This window comes from Micrasema longulum, unplaced genomic scaffold (assembly GCF_059751315.1).
Source record: "Micrasema longulum isolate JH-2025_06_02 unplaced genomic scaffold, ASM5975131v1 h1tg001474l, whole genome shotgun sequence".
NCBI lineage: Eukaryota > Metazoa > Arthropoda > Insecta > Trichoptera > Brachycentridae > Micrasema > Micrasema longulum.
Window position 1 is genome coordinate 72,998 of NW_028278659.1, and position 22,605 is coordinate 95,602.

The following is a 22,605-nucleotide window of genomic DNA, read 5'->3' on the forward strand; positions in this document are numbered from 1 at the left end:
AATAATTTAGAGAGCGACGTTAACTGTATAAAATTTGATACAAATCTTTACACCTTGGAATGTACTGCCTACTCCGGAGGCAAATGTATAAAAACATTTAGCAGAAATAATCATATATATAAACAATGTTCACACACCCTCCACACAAATTAAATTACAAACATAGAAATAAAACTTAAAAAAGAAATAATTAAATATGTACAGTTTAGTTACAATTCTGGTTTGTATGTTTTTTTTACCACAATATTATGTATCTAAAGATACAATTATTTTTATTATACCAAGTTTATCTTGAAAGTCACATTTAAAGAATTTAATACAAAAAATATGAATATTATTGATATATATATTATTTTAAGGCAGTCTGTATAGGAAACTATTATCCATTATGAAGGGTAACAGAATTACAAAAGAAAATAAACTTTTGTAAATGTAATATAAGTTGAATGATAATGGAAATTGAAAGATAAAACAATTACAATTTGGCTAATCCTAGGACTGACATTTAAGTGTGAAACCAAACATTGTAAATAATTATGTTTTTTTTTTCAATTTTATGATAAAGATAATAAATTCATTCCAGAAACTGACGATATTAAATATAAATTCCCATGACAAGCAATAATAATGTGACTCACTCAAACACGTGACAGATATTTTAGTTGCATTTTACAGAAAGTGGACATCGAAGAGCGATTCCTGTAAACTTGATTCACCCACAAAGATGTAATAAGTGTCTATGGCAATCCAATTCTTTGCAAATGCGTAGAAAAACTGTGATGATGAATACAGGATTCTTACAGACTCTAATCATAGAGATTATTGTTTGGGCTGAAAAAAAAAACATGTTAAAGCAACATTGTATCATAAAACACAATTTTCAACCATCAATACAGGTTTCAACTCTTTTACTTCACATACAAAATTAACAGATGGTACAATGAGGAAGTTCCGGGCTATTGGATTTAAAAAATGTTTTATTACGCGCTATAAAAATTAGAAGATTTAATTGTTCAGAGAAAATTCACAAAAATGTATGAAAAAAAAAATGTATTCATTCAATTTTACTATGTATCAAAATAATCTAATATGTTTACATTTAAATCCCCGTTTTATTTTATTTTGATTTGGATAGAACCTATCCTTCTGGTTTGAATCCAGTATTGTTAATATAATTACACAAACACATAACATTGTCAACATTCACTCTCGCCATCTTTTCAACATTGCATGATGAAAAATAGTAAACTATCATAAAGCCTACCTGCGCTGGGTCAGGTGGGGCGGCGGCGGGCGGCTGGGAGGGGCGCAGCGCCGCCTGGCCAGACTGGCGGAGGGCGGCCGACACCTGAGAGAGGATGACCTGTGTGTGTGCCCCCGCTCCGGAGCTCCCCGCCGCCCCCGCCGAGCTCCCCGCTGCCCTCATCTGCCCCATGTTGCCCCCTACCACCTGCAAATGTAAAACCGTAATGTTATGGCAATATAAGATCACTGATGCTTTGTAAAACTGACACTCCAGAAGCTTGTGGTGCAAAAAGCACTTGTATTGGAGATATTTATAAGTCATTTAATAATATTACATACATAATATATGAGGGGTATGGGAAAAAACAGGGTTCACCGTTCTAAGAAAATCACCACAATGGTAAAAAAATAAAATAATAATGCACTTGGTTTAACTTTACAAAGACATTTATTTACCGATTTCTGTTATGAGAATTATTTTTAGAATTAATGTCAATGTATTAAAAATAAAAAAATTCAACAAATTAAGATTGTACATAATAAAAATAAGGAATATTTACACAAAACATGTTAAGAACAAGGAAGGATATCATATGTATGTTAAGACTGTAGATGAACACTAACTTTGCGATTTTATTTTTCCCACAATAAATCAAATAATAATGTCAGGTTTTTATCTTCTACAATATGATACACCAATAGCATTGAATCTTGTTCATTTTTCTTACATGAAGGTAAGATGATCAGTCTTGCGCTTCAAGTACCAGTCTATCTGTGTAAGCTACTCTAATTTCAACTTTTTTCAGTCATGAAATATTCCATTGTAAAAACACCTTTTTTACATAAATATTTAATGCCGGGAATCGAACCTGAGACTGAAGAAGATAGCATTTGTAATCATAATGAACATATGTAACACACAAATAAATACATGGAAATAAAATGAAATCAATACAAATCTTGCTGCATATATAGAAGGATATAAACATGCGGATAGTGGAGGTCAAAAAGAGGAAATTCAGTAGATAAATCCAACTACATAGCTTGAATACTAACCTGTATGGTAGGACGAGGCAGTACCCTGGTACCAGCCTGAGGAATTTGTCTCGCCATCATGATCTGCTGCATGGTGACAGATGCCTTGTGTGCTCCTGTGGCTCCTGTTCCTGTACCAGCCTGGACTATCACCTGCGTTCCACCGCCCACCTGTTCAACCAACAATTATCAATTATTTTCTCCTATCTGGGATAAGTCCCCACCTAATGAGAACTGAATGGAGAGTTATGTCGGCAACTCGAAAGTAGGATGATCATTTGTATGCTTCAAATACCAATCAAAGACAACATTGACATGTTGATGACTCAAACCCATACAAATGTTGCAAAGTTTAGTATAATTACCATGGACTTTAATACATATTATATGTTCTTCATACAAAAACTATTTTTTTAATTAAATAACAGATTAGCAACTTTCACATGGACTGGGCAACATGAAATATTAATGTGAAAAATCACAAATTGTTAATTTCGAGCTGGCCAGGAATCGAACTGTGATACCCAACAAACTAATCACTGCACCATAAGGTGGGCTAAAAACATCTGCTTCCAGTGCATTGGTACTCCAATTACAGCGTACCAGGATCATTTTTGTTACACTGAAGTCCAGGGATAATGAAATATTCCAATGTAGAACCAACTTTACAGCAAATATTTCACGTCCACATAGCCAGGAATCAAGTCTGGGACCTCAAGCATGGTGGACAAACACGCTAACCACTAAACTACAAGGTGGATTTAATATATCAACTCGTTTGATTCTTTCAGGACATTTGCCTGAGAGTAGCCATCGAGTCAAAACCACTTTTCTTGGGTTCCGGTTCTATTTAACACACAGAACTTGCGATACACTGGGAAACTCGGGACTCCCGTGTGAGAAACCAGAAAATCATACTGTCGGAGTTGATAGATGAATATATAAATACTGTTACAAACCTGTGCCAGTTGTGTGACTTTGGGCCCTTTCCTCTGGGCAAAGGCCAACTGATGCTGTAGCTGCATCTGACGCTGCACGGGTACCTTTAGCGGAGTACCGGGCTTCCCTCCCCCCACTCCAGCAGCCACAACACTCCCTTTACCGACCCCGCTACTACCTGCCACTCCCTGGAAAAAATAACTTGGTTGACCATAGATTGCTGGTTCATATCCGACTCGGAGGACCATAATGTTGCGATTCCTTCGATTGGTTTACGTAGCTGTGGACTGTATAGTAAAACTCGTTACTTCTCTATAGGAATTTATTTGGAGAAGTTAGATGTAAATGCAGGAAGGCTCTGGTTCTGCAGGGACCAATAAAATGGGGATCCCTAAGGACAACTATGATGAGCTAGTCGAGCAAGGTGGAGCCCAGTAATAAAATGAGACACATTTTTTTCTGCCTTATTTAGCCTCTGTTGGTAGTTCTAAATACGAAAGACAAATATGAATCTAAACGATGGAACCTACAAAAGAAATATAAACAATGCCCAATAGGAATTTGTGCAAAATCTGCAAATCTATGAAAAATAGCGTAGATTAAATATTAATCACAAATTTCATGTGATATTCGTGTAAGATTTTTTTTCCAATTAGGAAATTAATTAAAAAATATATATTATTGTACTATTTAACTAACTTTTCAAAAAAACAATTGGTTTTGTCACTTTTACTTGTTTTTACATTTTTACTCTTAACTCCTAGTAATTGTTCTAAGAAATCTGTGGATTTTTTCAACCAGTTGTTTATGATCGAATAAGTAACTTATATATATAATGGGCTAATGTTTTTTCTCTACATTCTGGTGAAGTCGTCGTACAATATTTGTATCCGTATTATATTGTAAAAATATCATTTCGGGTAGCATTCAACTTTTTCATCGGGTTATTTTCAGGTTTCAGTTTGCTTCGAACTATATAATCGGTTATTGAAAACACAAAAAAAATTACATACCTGTAGCTGTTGTTGAGTAAATATTTGTGCAACCGGTTGAATGGCTGCAGAAGCTTTATGTTGAGCCAGCGCCTGTCTCTTGAACAACGCGTTGATATCACTCGGTGTCACTGTCCGGGCTATAGTCTGCTTACCCACCGCCTAAAGGCAATGATTTATCAACTTCTATTGATGATTAAACACAATTACACAAAAACACAAGTATAATGGATAATAAATAAATTATTATCGCCAGAAAGGGGTTATAAAGAGTTCCTTTCCACTTTATAATTAGGAGGTATGTCTACATTTAATCTATTATCCTAATTAATAAAAACTGTACGTCAAAACTGTACACCAACTTGACATTTCCTATACATAGAGAGGCATAGGTAAGTATGCCGCAGGATACAGAAACTCCTATTTCTATTGAATCTTCCCTCACTGTTACTCAAACGAGTTTCGAATTCAACTGTGCCGCCATTACACTAGTGATGTATGTACTAACTTTGATTTTTTATTATTGGCTAAGATCATGCTAAATATTGAGGACGGTTTGCTGGATTTCATTCATACAGTATACAATATTTCCTCTTAAAGATAGACGAGATTTTTTTAGTGTTGAGATTTTTTTTCCTTTTTATCGTCAAAAAATTGCCTGCTAATTACTAACTGCTAAGTTTCCTAATTTTGAAAGGCTATGTATCTGATTAATTGACAAATATTATCCCTTTTAAAATTTATATGATCAAGTTCATTAAATCTAGCAACAAATTTAGCATCATTCACAATGCCAATGGCTTCTGTATCTTCCCACTGCAATCGACCTACAGAAGTAAATAAAGGACCCAGGTCAAGATTGCTCCTGACGATAAACGTGTACAGATACAGGTGGCTGGCCTGGCTACAAGTAGTGTCTAACATTGAACTCACAGTACGAGTGAAGTTTGCTATAACCTGTGCGGTAATCTGGGGGCGCTGCTGCACAGCGGGCTTGGGGACCTGTCCAGCACTCTGGGGCTGCATGACCTTCATCTGTCGCGCAAGGGTCTGCTGGTGGAGGAACTGCAGGTGGGCGGTGCGGAGCGGCTTCCCGCCCGCCGCCGTCACTGTGCCTGAATTATAAAAGACTAACTCATCATTGATTTTTATAATCAAAAAATAAACAATCAAAACAATATTTCAAATAATAAAAAATGTTGATGTTCATATCAACAGAATATGGTAAATACTATAGCTTATCTATAGCTAATAAGATAAAATTCTTTGTGTGCCTACTGATTAACTGCACATCGCACATCCGATAAAATAGTCTTGACTAAAAAAACTTTTTAGTAATTACTAAAAACTTTTTTATAATTATACAAAACAAATTATTTTTAAAAATTTACATGCTCAAAAATTTACATAAATCTGTCTTTACGCATATTTTTATATTTTCATTAAAAAAAATATCATAGCATTGTTTAAAACAAATATAAATGTATATGGAACATCGGCATTGCTTTACATGATTAAAAGAAAAAAAAACTCAATGAAAAATATTATGTGTTAACATAAGGTTTAGTTTTTGGCTTTCCTGGAAATTCTGCTTAAGCGAGTATGACTATTTTTTTGGTATATTTTATCGTATGTGTGATATATAAGAAGTTACATTTGTACAAAAGCATATTGTAACATGAACCTTTGTCTCAACAAGTTGAACTAAGGTGTTAATTATTACACTTGCAGAATTGTAAATTTTAATATCAACAGTAAAAAAATACCTTTGGGGACAACAGAAGCAACCTGCTGAGGAGCAACCACTATCCTCTGCGTTCTCTGGAGGGGATCCTGCTGAACGAGGCGGTGGTGGGGGGCTCGCACCACAGGGAGTGAGGGCCCAGGCAAGGTGGGGGCTGGGGTTGTGGGGGGCGTTGGCGCAGCAGGGGGCGGTGAGGGCACGGCCCCCGCTGCCTGCAGGCGGCTCACCGCCAGGGGCTCCGCACTCGGGGGCGCTGCAGGCGCCACTGAAGCAGTTTTTTGCTTCTCCTTTGCAATCCTCTCCGCCCGCCTGGTCGCTATCTCCATCGGACTAGGAGGAGATTCGTAGTTCACTCCGTACTCGCTCAACACAGCAGCGTGTTTCGGATTCTTCATCGTCGGATCGTCGTACCTTCTCTTTGGCGTGGCAGTTTTCTTATTTAATATATTTTTCATTGTATCATACCGCGCTTGAATGGATTGTGTGAAGGATTCGTTGTTGTCTTGCTCGAATAACTGAGATGTACGCATAGGACGGCCACCTTTTGTGGTAGTTTTGCAAACACCTTTAGTTTTCTTCTGTTTCTTCTGATTAGCGTCATACAAACCTTCTTCTCTGGGTAAGATAACTGTTTCGTATCTATTTCGACACTGCCTAGGAGATCTGTATATTCGGGACCTATTATTTACTAAGTCCGATACGAGATCCCAGTTGGGTATGTGTGCCGGAGACAATATCACCAAGTTAAGAGGCAGCCCCTGAGACTTGACCGCTTGAAGTAACGCCATATCCTCAGTCACCATCCACTCGGGAACCGTTTCAGGCTCGACATGCGGTCGAGGTGTCGGTTTAATCCCCGAAACAGGAATCGGTGGTCTCACGATGCCTCGATATTTTTGTAGTTTTAAATCTCTACGCATCTTCATTAACGCCGGAGAAGGCCGCTCGAAAAGAGAACGAGGAGCGTAAACAGATTCCTCTTTCCGAATTTTGAGTGGTCTTCTTCCATCTGGGCTGTGACCCGTATCGGCCCTCTGTCTCTTGTTTTCCCTTTTAACAAAAACAGGTGGCAATTGTGTCTCGGTCATAATATTCATATCGTATAAATAACCCATTGACACGTCAATATAAACATCATCTTCTCCTTGCGGTGGGGTTGGAGGACACCACATCTGGAAAATTGATTTGATTTTGATGACAAAATTAGAAATACCATTAATCTATTTTGACGAGTTATCTAATTAAAAATATTACTAACCGGCATTCGCTCTCGGCCATCACGGGAGAGCCAAACCTATAAACAGAGAGTTTTCACTCTTTAAGTTTGAATAGCACTTTTGTATTATTATGGTAACATAACAAATCTGAGCACATTTTAGTAATATGTATAAAAGAAAGTTGTGTGTTGTAAACCTGGTATGAAGGAAAGTAGAATTTTAAACTTTGTTAGTATTTAAGTTTATTTTTTAATTACTATATATATTTATTGATAAATTTAAAAAGGGGTGCTAGTGCTGAGGGAACATTATTTTACAATTAAAGGTTGATTTTATAAACAGTTCTAAGTCAAAATTTATGAACTTCAGAGTAAAAATGCCATTGTTTTCACAAAATTTGTTCACTGTCACTAAATCTGATACTATAAAGCTTTAAAATTTCACATTTTTCTCCAAAATGCCTTATTTTAATAAGCATTGATGATGGCAAATTACTAAAGTGTATTTATTTGATCTGATTGCATGACTCAAGTCTAAAATCACTTTGACATGTCGTATAAAATCACACTTGATCTGATAAAAATTTACAAAACAGAAATAACCGTTTTTTACTAAATTATCTTTTTTAACATTGGCCACTTTGAAAAATCACCCTTCAATTGTGTTGTATTTAAAATACATACTACTACTAACACTCTAGTGTTTCCTATTCTTTAAATATTGAGTTTGATATCGATCTTATTGTATTTAGTCCCTATTTACTGGATTATTATCAAAAGGGGTTATTCTGCCTAGTTTTAGTACCATCTTTTGTGTTGATAAGTCCATAGTGGATAAGTCCAATTTTATCTTTTATGCACTCTTTCCATAGCTCATCTCAATAGTTTATATCAATGAATCCCATTTCAACAAACTTATTTTGCGATTGCAAAATTTAGGCAAAATAGCATCTGCTTGGCTTATTTTTACTGCATTGAAAAAAAACTCATGTTCAGATTGTTAACCCTTTTCTTGGCAATGTATCCTAAAGGATACATATTATGATAAAAAAAAAATTATCGTGAACTAAAACAGCGTTCAGTTATAACTGCTTTTCCATATTTTTCACCCATAAATAGACCATCACAATTCATAATAAACTTGGATTTAAAAAAAAATTGTTTGGGATTCTGAAGCCATTTCAACCATCAAATGTGTAAAAAAAATATTTTTTCATTCTGCAAAGATAAGGGTTATTAAAAAAATAAAAATGTTACTTTAACCCTACTAATTGCATGCATTAATAGGTAGGCAGAATTTACCTCCCATTCACTGTCAAATTCAAGATTTGCATCACTTTAAGGGTTGTGTCCAACTGGGATATCCATAATTATATTTACTTGTTTGTGGAAAATTTACGCAAAATCTTTTTAACTCCATTTTCATACAATGGAAGTAGATTTAATATTATTACATTTTTCATATAAAACATTCAAATGTGCGTACTAACAAATAATATTGAATGTTTACTGGGTTGACTAACAGGCACTATTGTGCTTATAGATTTTACTTTTCCAATGTAAATTTCAAATGCAACTTAAAATTGTGAGCTTGCGCCTAGCGACTAGTTAACATATCACAAGAGAGATGAGGACCATTTTTGAGAAGGGAATATGAAGTCCAGACATCTATAGGAATATTGACAAAGATGTTGGCTGGTCAAAGTGGCCCCTTTACACCCCACTGCGCAACATTCACCGTTTGAACAACCACATTTCTTCAATTCTTCCATCTGTTTATTTTTACTAGACTGTTGACATATTTCCTGCTATCTATGGAGAGCCCGATGTGCCCAGCCCATCTCAAGCGCCCCACCTTACGTAATCAGAATAGACAAAGACAACTCTATTAAACGCCACAGGGACGTAGAAATGTTCTCCATTATCTCTGTTGTAATATGTAAAACTTGGTAAATCCATAGGTCATTGTCTGCAAACATTAGGACAAACGGAAAATTTTGACTAGTGACTGAATTGTATGGACCAAAATAGACTTCACAAATCTAAGTGATCAAAGTTGAAAAATAGATTTTTACCAATAAAATATGCACATTTAATTAACCTTTAAAGTTTAAAAAAAAACACCTTTATTCTACTGAAAAAATTGAGAACTCAAACCTGGATGGTGGTCAACTTTTGAATTGAATCTATCACTTTAGTTCAAGTACAGCCAGAAGATTTGAGTTGAAGCCTCACTCTCAAGAGATAGTATTTGGAATGTTAGTACATACCAATATACACATCTTCATATATCGTTCAAACTTTTTTAATGTTACATAGTTCCTATTTTGAATGGCTTGGATGCCATACTAATTTTGGATAACATACTAATTGTATTATTTGAAAAATTGATTTAAAAAAAATGGTTATTAAATAGTGATTACATTATAATTTTCTAAGAATGGTCAACAGCTCTACTTAGGGATGTGCTGATTTCCAAATTAAATTTACGAAATTTCAATTTTAATTTAGTAATTTGGCTTCATGGAAAAGTATTGGATAGCTTTTATAAATCACATTTAGGTGTGCAAAATTATATCTATTATGAATTTAAAACATTTATATATTGATTTTAAAATAAAATACTTAATTAAAAAAACTAAAGTTGAGGCTCAGCCGAAACCTGCGGTCGAGGTGCGCCTGGATTAAGTTCAGCTGTATTCGGATGGAAAATTAACTCAATGAGGAAGTTCAGTGTTTTTTTTATTTGTTGATAGACTTAAACTAAGCCAAAAAATATATTTTTTATTTTTATATATCGTTTGTCAGCACTATGATTTTTTTAAAGTTTTGTACTTCTAAAATAACTCCGCGTGTGACGTCAGAGGTTCGTCTATGTCGGTTCTCACAATCGCTTCATTTACCGTAAGCAAACCGGATATCCTTCACAGCTCTTATATCATTGGTTGGTTCTTATAAACCAGTGATATCTATCATAGTAGTGCGTTTTTATTGAAATATTTTTTATTATTTTTTAACTACATTTGAATGCTCTAATTTTTGCTTCGCGCCAGAAAATATTTTTTGTATCCAATTTCCCGTAGGGCTGAAGTTCTTCATTACAAATATTAGATTGTTGTCCATTTAAATAATTAGTTACATATTGCCATTCTTTAACATAAAAAATAAAAACTAGACTGATTTTGTAATTTGTTGACTATAGTTAGCAGGAACGTGTTGCTGTGTGTTTGGTGGGATCAGCAGGGAATACTCCACTATGAGCTGCTCCCCTATGGCCTAACGCTCAAATCTAGCCCTCTACTGTAAACAATTCGACCGTTTGAAGCTGGTGATAAAACAGAAGCAGCCAGCATTGGTGAATAGGAGAGGAATCGTGTTTCACCAGGACAACGCCAGGCCGCACACATCTTTGATGACGCGCCAGAAGCTCGGATGGGAAGTCCTTATGCATCCACCCTATAATCCGGACCTGGCACCAAGTGACTACCACCTGTTCCTGTCTATGGCCAATGCGCTTGGGGGTAGAAATTTGGCCTCAATAGAGGCCTGTGAAAATTGGTTGTCAGAGTTTTTTGCATTGGCAAGGGACAAGGGCTTCTGCGAGAGGGGCATTATGAAGTTGGATTATCGTTGGCAACAAATTATCGAACAGAATGGCGCATATTTGACTTAAATCGGATGATTGTAACACTTTTTATTAAGCATTGAAATAAAGCAAAAACTACGTAATGACTTTTTCCCCCAAGGTGATATTATTCACACAATAAATTGATTGTTTTGTAGTGTTGATGTCAAATATTAATTTGAAGATAAATTTTTAAAAAAAGATTTAGATTTTATTAAAAAAAAAAGTTGTTGACTAAACCTAAACCACTCTCGTTCTCAAGGTCGAAAGAAATGTATATCTTATTGCCCGTTTTTCTTTTTTTATGTTTCATCGTATGGTATGGATTAAAAATGATATGTTAACATAAACTGTCTAAGAGAGACATCGCAACCAAGAACTTAATGTTGCGAGTGTTATTAAACAATATTCCCTATGAATATTAGATAAAAACGACCCAATCAACAATAAGACCACATTTCACGGCCTCTCGAGATATAAAATAATAAGGGAAAAGGATTAGGAAATGACAGTGATCATCCTTGCTTTGCAGTGCTTGCTTTTATCCCAGACGTTTGGAATGGCATCGCTGTTTTGGTGCAACAAGTCTCTAAATGCATATAGAATGAGAACATCGCCAGTGCCAAACCAAACATTACGTCAGGCGACCAGTTGGAAATGATAAAACAAGCACACAAGAGCAAGTGTGTCACCAAAACAACAAACGTCGGGAAATAGAAACAACCATAGCAAGGAAAGTCACTTTATTTCCACATTACATTTCTTGTCAAATTTACACGTATTTTGGCATCCACAAATAAAGATACTTAGAACACACTCGATACAGTTAATAAATGCAATTGCAGAATAATCCCGAGAACACTTCTCTGTAATCCAATGTACAACCCATTTACCGGGTGCAAATTCGAGGAAATGTAAATTTCCAGAGATAACTAAAACATATCTCTTTTTATTAATTATGCAAAAAGTACTTTTGTTTGTGTAAAGTTAACATTAAAATTTACAAGTTACATAAAAAATATCTTATCGATTAAAGCATATTTACACCGCACTTAAAAATAACATTGTTCGCTTTCTCGCAAGATCTGTTTGTCATTCATACTAAATCTCATTCATGGTCTCATTGGCTTTACTAGGCTTACTTATAATTTTACTGGTCTTGGATACTTTCTTAACTACTTGGTTATCTGGGTTAGTGGAGGATCTCCTCGCTCTCGTCACTAGGTGACTATTGGTTAGTGAAATAGCGGCTATGCTGACCACGGGTTGCTTCGCTATGATATCCAATTGATTTTCTCGAGTTTGAGCCTTTCTTACGATCCACGAATCGAGAGTTCTATTATTAGAAACATTCTGCATAGTACCTTTCAGTCGAGATATAATCTTTCTCCTTCTGGGTAAAAAGTTTTTTGTAGGCGGTTTAACTAAGGGTTTAGTATGGGAATCGCCGCAGTTTATATCGTTGATTTCGCTTTCTAAATTAGATTCTAACTTACAAATATCTACAATGGGATTTTCTTTATCGTCCGCATTCTCTCCAATGCCACCATCTAACACTTCATCTAAAGGAACATCAGCAGAAATAGAAGTATCATTGTCAACGGAGTCACGCAATACAGACGGAGATTTAGAGCCATCCGAATGGTGAGAGTTATTACCGACGTTATTAAATTTTCTCTTTCGTTTAAAGCGAGACGAAATCAAATCCGAGGAGGACTTATTCATTCGTTTACCGAGGGAATTTTTTACTAGGGGTTTAGTATCGGGGTGGACGGGATTTGCATCCAGTGTCCATAAGTTTATCTTAACAGTTCCCCGAGATCTGGTTCTAGGACTATCGCTATTTTTATTGCCAACTGAGGGAAATTTCCCCACACTCTGGGCTGTTAAAGAGGAGCCATCGGAGAAGTTGGAACCGGAATCTAAGGAATTACTACTCTCGGAGCTATCTACAGAGCCGTTTTGTTCTAGGTTGAGAGAAATTCTGGCTGAGTTTCGGAGACGCGCAGCTTCCCTCTTGCTCTTGAGGCGGAGGGATTGGGCGGGGGTCTTGGTAGGGGGGCGATGCGAGACCTGGTTGGTGGAGTCCTGGCGGCTGAAAGTCAGCAGCTCCGTGTCGGGGGCTGGGGGTGGTGTAGGGGGGCGCTCCAGCAGGCGGCGTGCGGCCTCCCACTCGCGGCGTTGGCGCTCCATCTCAGCAGCCGCCTGCTGCTCCGCCAGTGTGGCCGCCTCGCTCGCCTCCACCATGCGCATGGCGTACAATTCCACCGGTGATAACTACGAATAAGATACATTTGTTCTTATTTAACGAATTATAAGAAAAATACAGTTAATTTGATTAAATGATTGATAGTTACACTTCTTATTTGAACTCCGTAATAAAAACAAAACTTTTATTCTATTTCAATAATTGTGTTCTAAGCTAGATGTACTTTTTATTAATCATGAACTTTCCTTAAATATTTACTAAAAATATATTAATTTATTGCCATAATATTTATCTGAAACCTGATTACCGTTTCACTAAATTGGGAATTTTGAAACGCAATATGGAAGTTCAGTACTATGGAAAATTAGATATAAAAAATGTTTTCTTGCACATTGTAAATATTAGAGCATTTAATTGTACAGCGAAGATTCTCAAAAATTGATAATAATGATTTGAATAAAAATTAATTACTTTGTAACGTCACATATTTTAAGTGACCATGTGTAATCCAGTAAATTATAGTGTTATGTTTTTGCGGCAACTGGGAACAGATTTCTGGTGTAGCCACGTTTTCAACATTTAGCATGTTTTGACGTTTAGTTTGTTTCGATGTTTAGCGGGTACAAATCATTTGTATGGAGTTCAACTTTTACAAGTCAGAAACACTCACAGGCCTGTACTCCTGTTGCTACGGGTGGAGTAATTTCAAAGTTTTGGTGGGGATTTTATGAATGAAAAAACTTTAAAAAACAATAGCGACGATAATACAATGCAATTTTTTTTTTTACTTATGAAAATTGTGTAAAAAAAAACACTGAACTTCCTGATTACATTCAAGATTACTTATTACTTAGCTGCAATCTGTGATTTTATCTTAAATCACTGCCTTACATTCAATAAAACGTACATCAAAAAAATATTGTTTTGTAACGAAAAAAAAATACCTGTTGCATGAGTGCCTGGACTTCCAACTCTGCCTTGCTGAGTTCTGGTTGCTCCACAGCGGCAGGTTGCTCTTCTAACGGAATGGATTCATCAAACTCTGCCAGGTCTGCAGCAGCCTCCGCCCGCGCGGTCTGCGCAGCAGCCACATCAGCCTCGTCCTCACACCACGCCAGAGCACTCTCCAGAGCTGTCGTCCCTCCCACAGCAGGGGGATCCTCCTCCACTTCCATTCTCCGTGCAGCTTCTTCCTCAGCACCCACAGCAAAGAGGTCCTGGATGGTTGTCTAAAAACAATCAGAAAAAAGATTTTCAATTGAAATTTATGCCTCCCCAAAAATTAACTTTTTTTTTTCATTTATTAAAAATACAAACAAATGTACAGGTTAAAAGAATATAAATAAAAACTATCAAAAATGCATACATAGTAGAGCCTGCTATCTAATAATATGTATCCACTAAATTATACTATAATAAAGCGAAGATGGTTTAAACTATATAAATAATAAATATACTATATATTAAAATAAAAGAAATATGGACAAAACAAGGAGACAAAGGGGAGGAAAATAAGGAAATTGATAAGGAGTGGTGAAGGATGATTGAAGCAAAGTAGGAGTGGAAAAATGTAACTAAATGTATATTAAGATTAATATATTACAACAGTGATGAAGAACATTGTTATTTCTATTTTTGTATGTTTTTAATATTTTATTTTCTTAATGGCTGGTTGGAAGAAATTGCTATTTGGCTACAAGTCCGCAAATGTACAATTTATATTATGTACAAAAAGTTAAAGAACATTTTTGAGAAGGGAATACAGAAGTCTAGGCTGGTTAAATACAACATCGTATTAAACCAGCCGATGACAGGTCATAAGCCCTGTAAATATGTAGATTTCTATATTTCCTTCTCTTAAATGTTTTTCATATCGTATATTGTAATATATTCATGTCTACAAAAATTCCGACTAACTATTATTGATAAATGTATTTTATGTATATTCATTTCAGTTTCTTTACGAGCAAGTAAATAAGACAACAATCTCGTTCAAAATGATTTTTTACTCCAAAAATTTTTAATCTACTCATTTCAATAGAAACTTACACTTTTGAAGTATGCGGTAGTAAAGTTGCCACCTTCGATAGCCAAATCTCCTAACATTCTCTTCTGATTGGCCTTCTTGAGAATGTTCTCTTCTATCGTCTTCTCCGACACAAGGCGGTATATATGTACATCCCTTGTCTGGCCGATACGATGGCACCGATCTTGAGCCTGTGCGTCCATGGTAGGATTCCAATCGGAGTCGTAGAAGATGACAGTATCGGCACCAGTTAAATTGACTCCCACACCACCAGATCGGGTAGAGAGAATAAAAACAAATATCCGAGGATCACTATTAAATCGTTCCATGAGAACTTGTCTCTGCTCCACTTTAGTGGTGCCATCAAGGCGAAGGTAAATATGACCGTGGAAGTTGAGAAATGCTTCTAAGACGTCCAGCATCTTTGTCATTTGGGTAAATATCAACACTCTGTGTTGGTCACTTCGTAGTTTTCTCAGAAGTCGGTCTAATGTTTGCAGTTTACCTAAAATAGACATTAATTTAATTATCTAAACTGCAGAATTGGTCCCCGCATGCATAGGACTTTACAGAACTTGGCAGACTAACTTAATTCGTTAATATTGAGTTAGTAAGAAATTTAAATAATTTTCTGGGTCAATTTATAAATATTTTGCCAGTTATTTAAAAAAAAAACTTTTCTTTTAAAAATCTCTGCAAAAACATAATCATTTCACTACAAACAATATATATATATATATTAGAGAAGGCTTTAACTCACCACAATCGTATTGAATAAGCCGAGGGTCAGGGAAATATGTAGAGAGTTGAGTTTTGATTGGATGAACCAAGTTCATAACAGGTTTGGCATAATTTACAATGGAATGATCCATTGCTTTTTCTTCTTGAATCTTCCAGGAAACCCCATGACTAACGTGGGCCTTGATTCCGGGACTCATTGCACCGCAAATAAAAACAATAAACCTAAAAATTAGCAGAATTTAATTTCAAAATCACTGAGCTATAAAAATATGATAAAGTAATTCTATTATTGTTGCTAAGAAACGCAATAAAATATTTGTAATTAATGTTAATTACATTGAATTCAGAATAGTCCAGAAGGAGCGTAGAATCATATTTGAATACATCGGACTGTGTCAAAAAACCCCCCACTTTGCCCCACGCCGCGTAATGTTGCCAGATCGCAAAAAATGTCATCATTACACATATGTAAGATAATTATATTTTTTAAAAATGCAAGTTATTAATTTCTCTAAAATTTTATTGTACACGCGGAAACATTGATTGACATAAAGAGTAGATAAGTAAAGGGTCATTTAATAATTTAATGAATAAACTTTGAACATAAAAAATAAAACAAATTTTATTTAAAATAAAACGGATATTTTTATGTCATATTAAATAATATTTTATGTTTTAAAGATAATGGTGTTCAAATGTCAACTACGGCGTTGTTTGATCCTAGAGGTCCAATTGCCGTTAGTTCTGTCATTAGATTAGCAAAGTAGAGTTAAAAATTTGACTACCCTGGCAACACTAATGAAATGTCCATTTTGTTTTCTTTGACAATCTAACAGATGGAAAAATAATTCAATTTTAAAGTAATGCATTTGCTATTTACACGTGCATTTGCTAATTACACGTGAAATGTGATCCCATCCTGTTTCTTTAAGATCCCAGCAGTATTTCCACACTTTAAAACGACACAACACAACACAGTTGAATTTAAATCGGGAGTTGCGTTCGAAATGTAAAACAACTCTTTTAAGAGTAGTTTAGTCGCCTTCTGTTTGATGCATCTGCGGTTTCTGGACTATTCTTAATTCGATGGTTTATTATTATAAACATACATATTGAATTTTTTAACAGGAAGAGAAGACTAAATTTGACTGTACGTGTAAAATATGCAACGAGTTGTTTAAATAGGAATTGAAAGATGCACCCGACAAATGCGAGAATATCACAGAATCACAAGGTCTTAAAAGGCCTTTATAAATAAAGCACTTATGATTACCTTTTGAAGATATCGCTCATTCCTTTTGCGTAACTTTCTACTGTAGCAATATCATTTTGTAAAGTATTACAATACTTAACAGGTGGCACCGCGCAAGCTTCTCGTAGGTCTAAACCATAAAGAGGCCAAGCATCGCATCTTCTTGTGTTTATGTCATTTAACATATGCAGCAATGATTTTCTCCTGGTTTTAAGTAGTTCTTCGAGAGAGGCCTAAAGGATAGTAAAATAATAATAGTAAAAAATAATTGTAAGAAAGCAATAATTTGCGCTTTGTTTGACCAGCTGAATCAATAATAAAATCGTGAGCATACAAAGAAAACTGCACAGAGAATTTTTTTCAATTTTGAGATTTTTTCACCAAGTTTAAGTGAGGGATGTTATCTTTTACTGAAAACCAAGTCCACATATATCTCAAAGCTTTTTACAAAATTGATAATTGTTATTGATCAACTTAGTCTATGAACATCTGCTAAAGGAAATATTGACAAAATCAAAACACTTCCATACTAACACAACACATTGCTAATGCTTTGTATATGTAAAGCAAAAGAAACTCGAGATCAAAGGTGTACTAAATAGCAAAACTATTCATTTGTGACTTTGTAATAGCTTCAATCTTGATTTGCCAACAAACGAGAATTCTGACTACGCCAGTTTTCCTTATATGCTCATGATATTAGATATTATTATTATATAGGTGCGTAGATTTTCATGGTCACGTTAGCAATATGTAGTGTCTTTTTTGGGTGATCTTGTGTAAGTCGGATAAATGGTTTACCATGAAAATGGGTCCTGCAACGGTAGCCGAAATGTCAGAACGAAACAAACTTACACTAGATCACCCAAAAGACTATACAAATTTATATAATAACCTGTTTAAATTCGCTTTGGGAAACAGACTCCAGCTTATTTTTTTCTCGTCGAGGAGGTGGCTTGAGAATCGGACGTGCTCCGGAGAGTTGGCGCAGAATAGTGGGGGTGATGGGCTGCGCTAGGGCCGGGCCCTCATTTTGCAAGGGGGGCACGCGCATGACGGGTCTGGTAACACCACCCGCCACTCGAGGACTGGTCCCGGGGGCCACCCCGGACAGGGGCAGGCGGGGCGACAGTGGCAGGTGCCGCACCGTCACGTGTATCTTCACGGCAGCACGCGGGCACGGTGGTGGTGGTGGGGGTAAGCTGTCCACCATCGTAATAAGGTTGGACGCTGTCCGCAGGGAGCGAACATGATGGGATTCAAAAGCGCTAACATTGCGCTCCATGTGTAATAAGTTCATATTCATAGATGAAAGACTCATACTCTGGAAATAAAAAATACAGATATTAAAATTCAATGTTTATTTACAAATTCTTAGAATATTAAATATGTACTAAGCGAACATAAATTGCACCACAGGCACAACTCAAAGAAAGTTGGGTTGTGGTCCCGTCAAACAATCATAGTGTAACAATATCACCCTTTTTCTTTTACTCCACACTGCCATGTCAAATAAAATTATCATTGCTTTCATAAATATAAAACCACATATTAATCCCAATCAACATGGATTCTATAAGAAACGGTCAGTTGAATCAAATCTTTGTGAATTTACCGATATTGTTTTGAATGCAATGGATGCAGGTTTTCAGGTAGACGTTTTATATACGGATTATTCAAAGGCTTTCGATAAAATAAGTCATTCGGTCTTACTTCGCAAGCTTTGGAACATTGGTATACGGGGGAATCTGTATCGTTGGATATGTTCCTACATTAGTAACCGCAGTCAATCGGTCTCACTCAAGGGATTTAATTCATCATTTAAACCAATCCCATCAGGTGTCCCTCAAGGTTCGCATCTTGGACCCTTATTTTTTATTATTTATATCAATGATATAAGTTTATGCATTCAAAACTCAAATTTTTTGCTATACGCTGATGACAATAAAGTATTTAAAATTGTGTCTTCAATAAATGATTGCGAAGTTCTTCAAGCTGACTTAGATAGAATCTGTTGCTATTGCAAGGACAATCAGTTATTATTGAATTCTGATAAATGTCTTGTCATGTCATTTACTCGAAAGAAAAAAAGTATACTATTTGACTACAAACTATCTGGGAAAATTGTCAATCGTTCAATGAAAGCGAGAGATTTGGGTGTACTGATGGATGATAAGCTTTTATTTAGAGATCACATAAATACAATAGTAGATAAGGCGTACAGACTTCTAGGGTTTATCTTACGAATCTCCAAGCCATTCTCATCACCAAATACATTAAAACTTCTTTACTATACTTATGTGCGAAGTCAACTCGAATTCGCTTCATTAGTATGGTCCCCTCAATATAATGTATATATTAATCAAATTGAAAACATTCAAAAGAAATTTATAAGGAGCCTGGAATATCGTTTTGGTAACATTGAAAATGATTACAGCGCATCTTTGATCAATTTTAATATAGAATCACTACAAAAAAGGCGCCTTAGATATGATTTAATTTTTCTTTTCAAAATTCTCAATAACATAGTTGATTCGCCGTATCTTTTACAAAATATTGGTTTCCGTTGTCCTCTTCGCTATACTAGATTAAATTCCCTTTTTTATGTACCAACTTGTAAAAACAATTATACCTCGAATTCATTCATTAGACGCACCTGTAGAAATTATAACGGACTCAGTATTGATGTAGACATTTTTAACTGCACGTTGCATTTGTACAGAAAATTTCTTCATGGGGTCTTCATGTAATGTATATGTTTGTGTATGTTTTATATGTGCGTTCATGTGTGTGCGTGGATGGCTCGGAGTGTACATTCGGTATTTTTATTTATTTTAATTTATTACCTCCATGGAAAAAGCAAATGTCAACAATTATCTTTTTTTCACTTAAAATTCTTATTTATTTTTTATTTTTTGTCACATTTAATGTTTATATCTTTTTAATTTATGAAAACTTAATTGGTCTTTTTATGTTAAAAAATTGTTGTTTTTAATACTGATTTTGTATGACTGTATGTTTTCTAAATAAAATAAAATAAAATAATAAATAAATAAATACCTGTAATGGTTGATACGCCATCATATTGTATACCAGTGAAGGTATGTGATAATTAATAGCTTCCATTTGGAATGGTGAAAATATGGGTCGAACTTCAAACAGATTGGGATGGTTACAGACTTTACGTAGCTGCATTAAAACATTGATCACACTGAGTAGATTACCGGATGCCAATGTTTCTTTAGTCCTATAAAAACATAAAGTAATGAAATGATGTGATATTCTTAGTGTCATTATCAAACCATGAGAATGTGTCGTACTCACTTTGCTCTAGACATAAAGTCGTCATATAAAAACCTTTGTCTTTTAGAAAGTCTACACATAACGACATGTTCGTATTTCTTTGGCATTTGCTTTTCTACTTCAGATTTAAGACGTCTTAAGAGGAAGGGTCTAAGTACCTGTAAAAATATTCAAATTTCGAAATTTATCTCAACTTTAGTTTAAATATATTTAGTATTAAAAACAGTTTAAAAAAATAGGTACCTTGTGTAATCGCTTGATAATGTTCTCGTTGTATTCTGAATTGCCTTCTATCATACCGGTGACGGGATTACTGAACCACTCTTTGAATTCTCTATGCGACGCAAATATATCTGGCATCAAGAAATGCATGAGTGACCACAGCTCCATAAGATTATTCTGTAGCGGTGTACCAGTTAGCAACAGTCGCCTGAGAAAGAAATATTACATTACAATTTGGAAATAGAAATAATAGGCAAATAAGAAAAATAACATGTACTCACTGTTGAGTTTGAAAATTCAGAAGCAGTTGCCATCTTTGAGATTTGAAATTTTTAATATTTTGAGCTTCATCTAAAATCAAGTATTTCCACTTTTTTCGCCTGAAACTTTGATGATCTTGTATTACTAATTTATAGGACGTGATGCAAATATGAAATGCGTTAGGTTTCGTCCAACCTATCCTTTTCAGTTTGCGTTCCTTCTGCGATCCGTAGTAGGTTAATATTTTGAAACCGGGACACCACTTCATAAATTCCATTTCCCAGTTGAGCATGACAGATGTGGGGACCACAATAAGGTGAGGTCCCCAGTCCGCCTTCTCACAGGCCAAGTGCGCCAGGAGGGCTATAGTCTGGATGGTCTTGCCGAGACCCATCTCATCAGCCAGAATGCCATTTAACCGGCGTTGTTCCATGGTGACTAACCAATCCAAGCCGATGTGTTGATATTCTCGAAGAGTGTGTTTGAGGAGGTGGGGCACTTTGGTGACTACTTGGGTAGACGAAAGAGTGTTGCCGGTGGGTTGGATGGATTCTGCGATAGCCGCAGCATTCTCCATTCTCTGGTCTTCAGTTTGATTTTCTGCACCTTCTTGAACGAGAGCATTTAAGCTCTCATTAACATCTTCGTCCCCACTATCTGAACTCTCTTTTTCCTCATCCTCTTCTTCCGAAAGGTCTTCACTTTCAGACTCCGAGGTTGGGGGTGAATCTGGGGGTGGAGATCGGCTATATTTCTTTCTTAGCTCTTCGACACTCATTTCATTTTCAGCATTGAGGTCGTCAATTTCCTTCTTGTGATCATTTTCTCCTTCAGCTTTTTCTTGTTCCATGATCGTATCCTCGTCGTCTGAGGAATCTTCCTCGGCCTTGAACTCCGCATCGTCATCCGATTTGTCGGAACATTCATCCTCAGAAAGCTAAAATGGCAATCGCAGATAAATAAGACAGGATCCATCATCGATATCTGATGAAATAACTGTATAAATTTACATAGTAGAATCAATACCTTAATTTTATCTCTATTGGCAAGGTAGTCTTTGGGTAATTCATTAAGAAACTCGTCGAGTTCCATTTGAGATTCTCTTTGAAGGGCTTCTATTTCATCTTTATGTGAATTGTCAGTAGTGTCTTCCTTCTCCGCAGCGGCTATAGTCTCCTCATCATCCGACGACACGGCTCCGCTGGGACAGAATTCCTCTGCAAATTTCAGAGAATAAAATCAGATCTACCCAAATTGGATAACAATTTTTTTTTAATGAAAATAAGCGAACTTACCATCCGACTGACAAGCAGATGCGCCGGAGTTCTGCGCCTGTTGCGAGCGCATCCCTTCGGCCAGTTGCTGCGAGTACTTTTCCGTCTGGTCCACGATGAAGCTAAGCTGTTGATCGAGAGCTTGCTTTCGTTGCTCTTCCATTCGCGTTTGTTGTTTGAATTCTACTAACTGTAAAGAGAAAAAGAATCCATATTTATTGACTTGCATTTAATGAAATTAAAGACAAAAACGTACATAAGGGAAATGATACATACTTTTTCTACATTAGACCAAAACAGTCTTATTTCCTTGGCAACAAATGAGGCTATTCTCTTCAATTGTAGTTCTTGGGCTTTCTCCGCTCTTTGGGCAGCTAGTGCCTTTTCTTGGAAGTGTTTTTGTACCATTCTTGCGCACTGCAATTGAATTAAAACCACTATAATTTTTTGTACATATAAGTATTTTTACCAAAATTAACGTATAAAATAAATTTAACTTAAGATAATACATATAAAATAAA

At 35.8% G+C, this 22,605-nt stretch overlaps 1 protein-coding gene across 2 annotated transcripts in view; it reads right to left on the reverse strand.

Moving 5' to 3' along the window:
• Positions 1–539: 539 nt before the first annotated feature.
• dom (domino helicase) overlaps positions 540–22,605 on the reverse strand; it is a 37,364-nt gene continuing 15,298 nt past the window's right edge. Inside the window, exons 7-27 of one of the 2 annotated variants that reach the window (XM_088235933.1) lie at positions 22,361–22,501; positions 22,106–22,274; positions 21,837–22,027; positions 20,831–21,747; positions 20,571–20,757; positions 20,349–20,485; positions 20,085–20,271; positions 17,920–18,348; positions 17,046–17,257; positions 15,792–15,994; positions 15,055–15,536; positions 13,950–14,234; positions 12,870–13,073; positions 7,214–7,249; positions 5,978–7,127; positions 5,169–5,326; positions 4,233–4,373; positions 3,240–3,407; positions 2,302–2,451; positions 1,265–1,450; positions 540–831 (exon numbers count right to left, since the gene is read on the reverse strand). In XM_088235933.1, coding sequence (XP_088092059.1) covers positions 820–831; positions 1,265–1,450; positions 2,302–2,451; positions 3,240–3,407; positions 4,233–4,373; positions 5,169–5,326; positions 5,978–7,127; positions 7,214–7,249; positions 12,870–13,073; positions 13,950–14,234; positions 15,055–15,536; positions 15,792–15,994; positions 17,046–17,257; positions 17,920–18,348; positions 20,085–20,271; positions 20,349–20,485; positions 20,571–20,757; positions 20,831–21,747; positions 21,837–22,027; positions 22,106–22,274; positions 22,361–22,501 — 5,745 coding nt within the window. In that variant the 3' untranslated portion in view covers positions 540–819. Of the gene's footprint in view, positions 832–1,264; positions 1,451–2,301; positions 2,452–3,239; positions 3,408–4,232; positions 4,374–5,168; positions 5,327–5,977; positions 7,128–7,213; positions 7,250–11,524; positions 13,074–13,949; positions 14,235–15,054; positions 15,537–15,791; positions 15,995–17,045; positions 17,258–17,919; positions 18,349–20,084; positions 20,272–20,348; positions 20,486–20,570; positions 20,758–20,830; positions 21,748–21,836; positions 22,028–22,105; positions 22,275–22,360; positions 22,502–22,605 lie in introns of those variants that run through there. The other variant, XM_088235934.1, reaches the window with a different exon arrangement.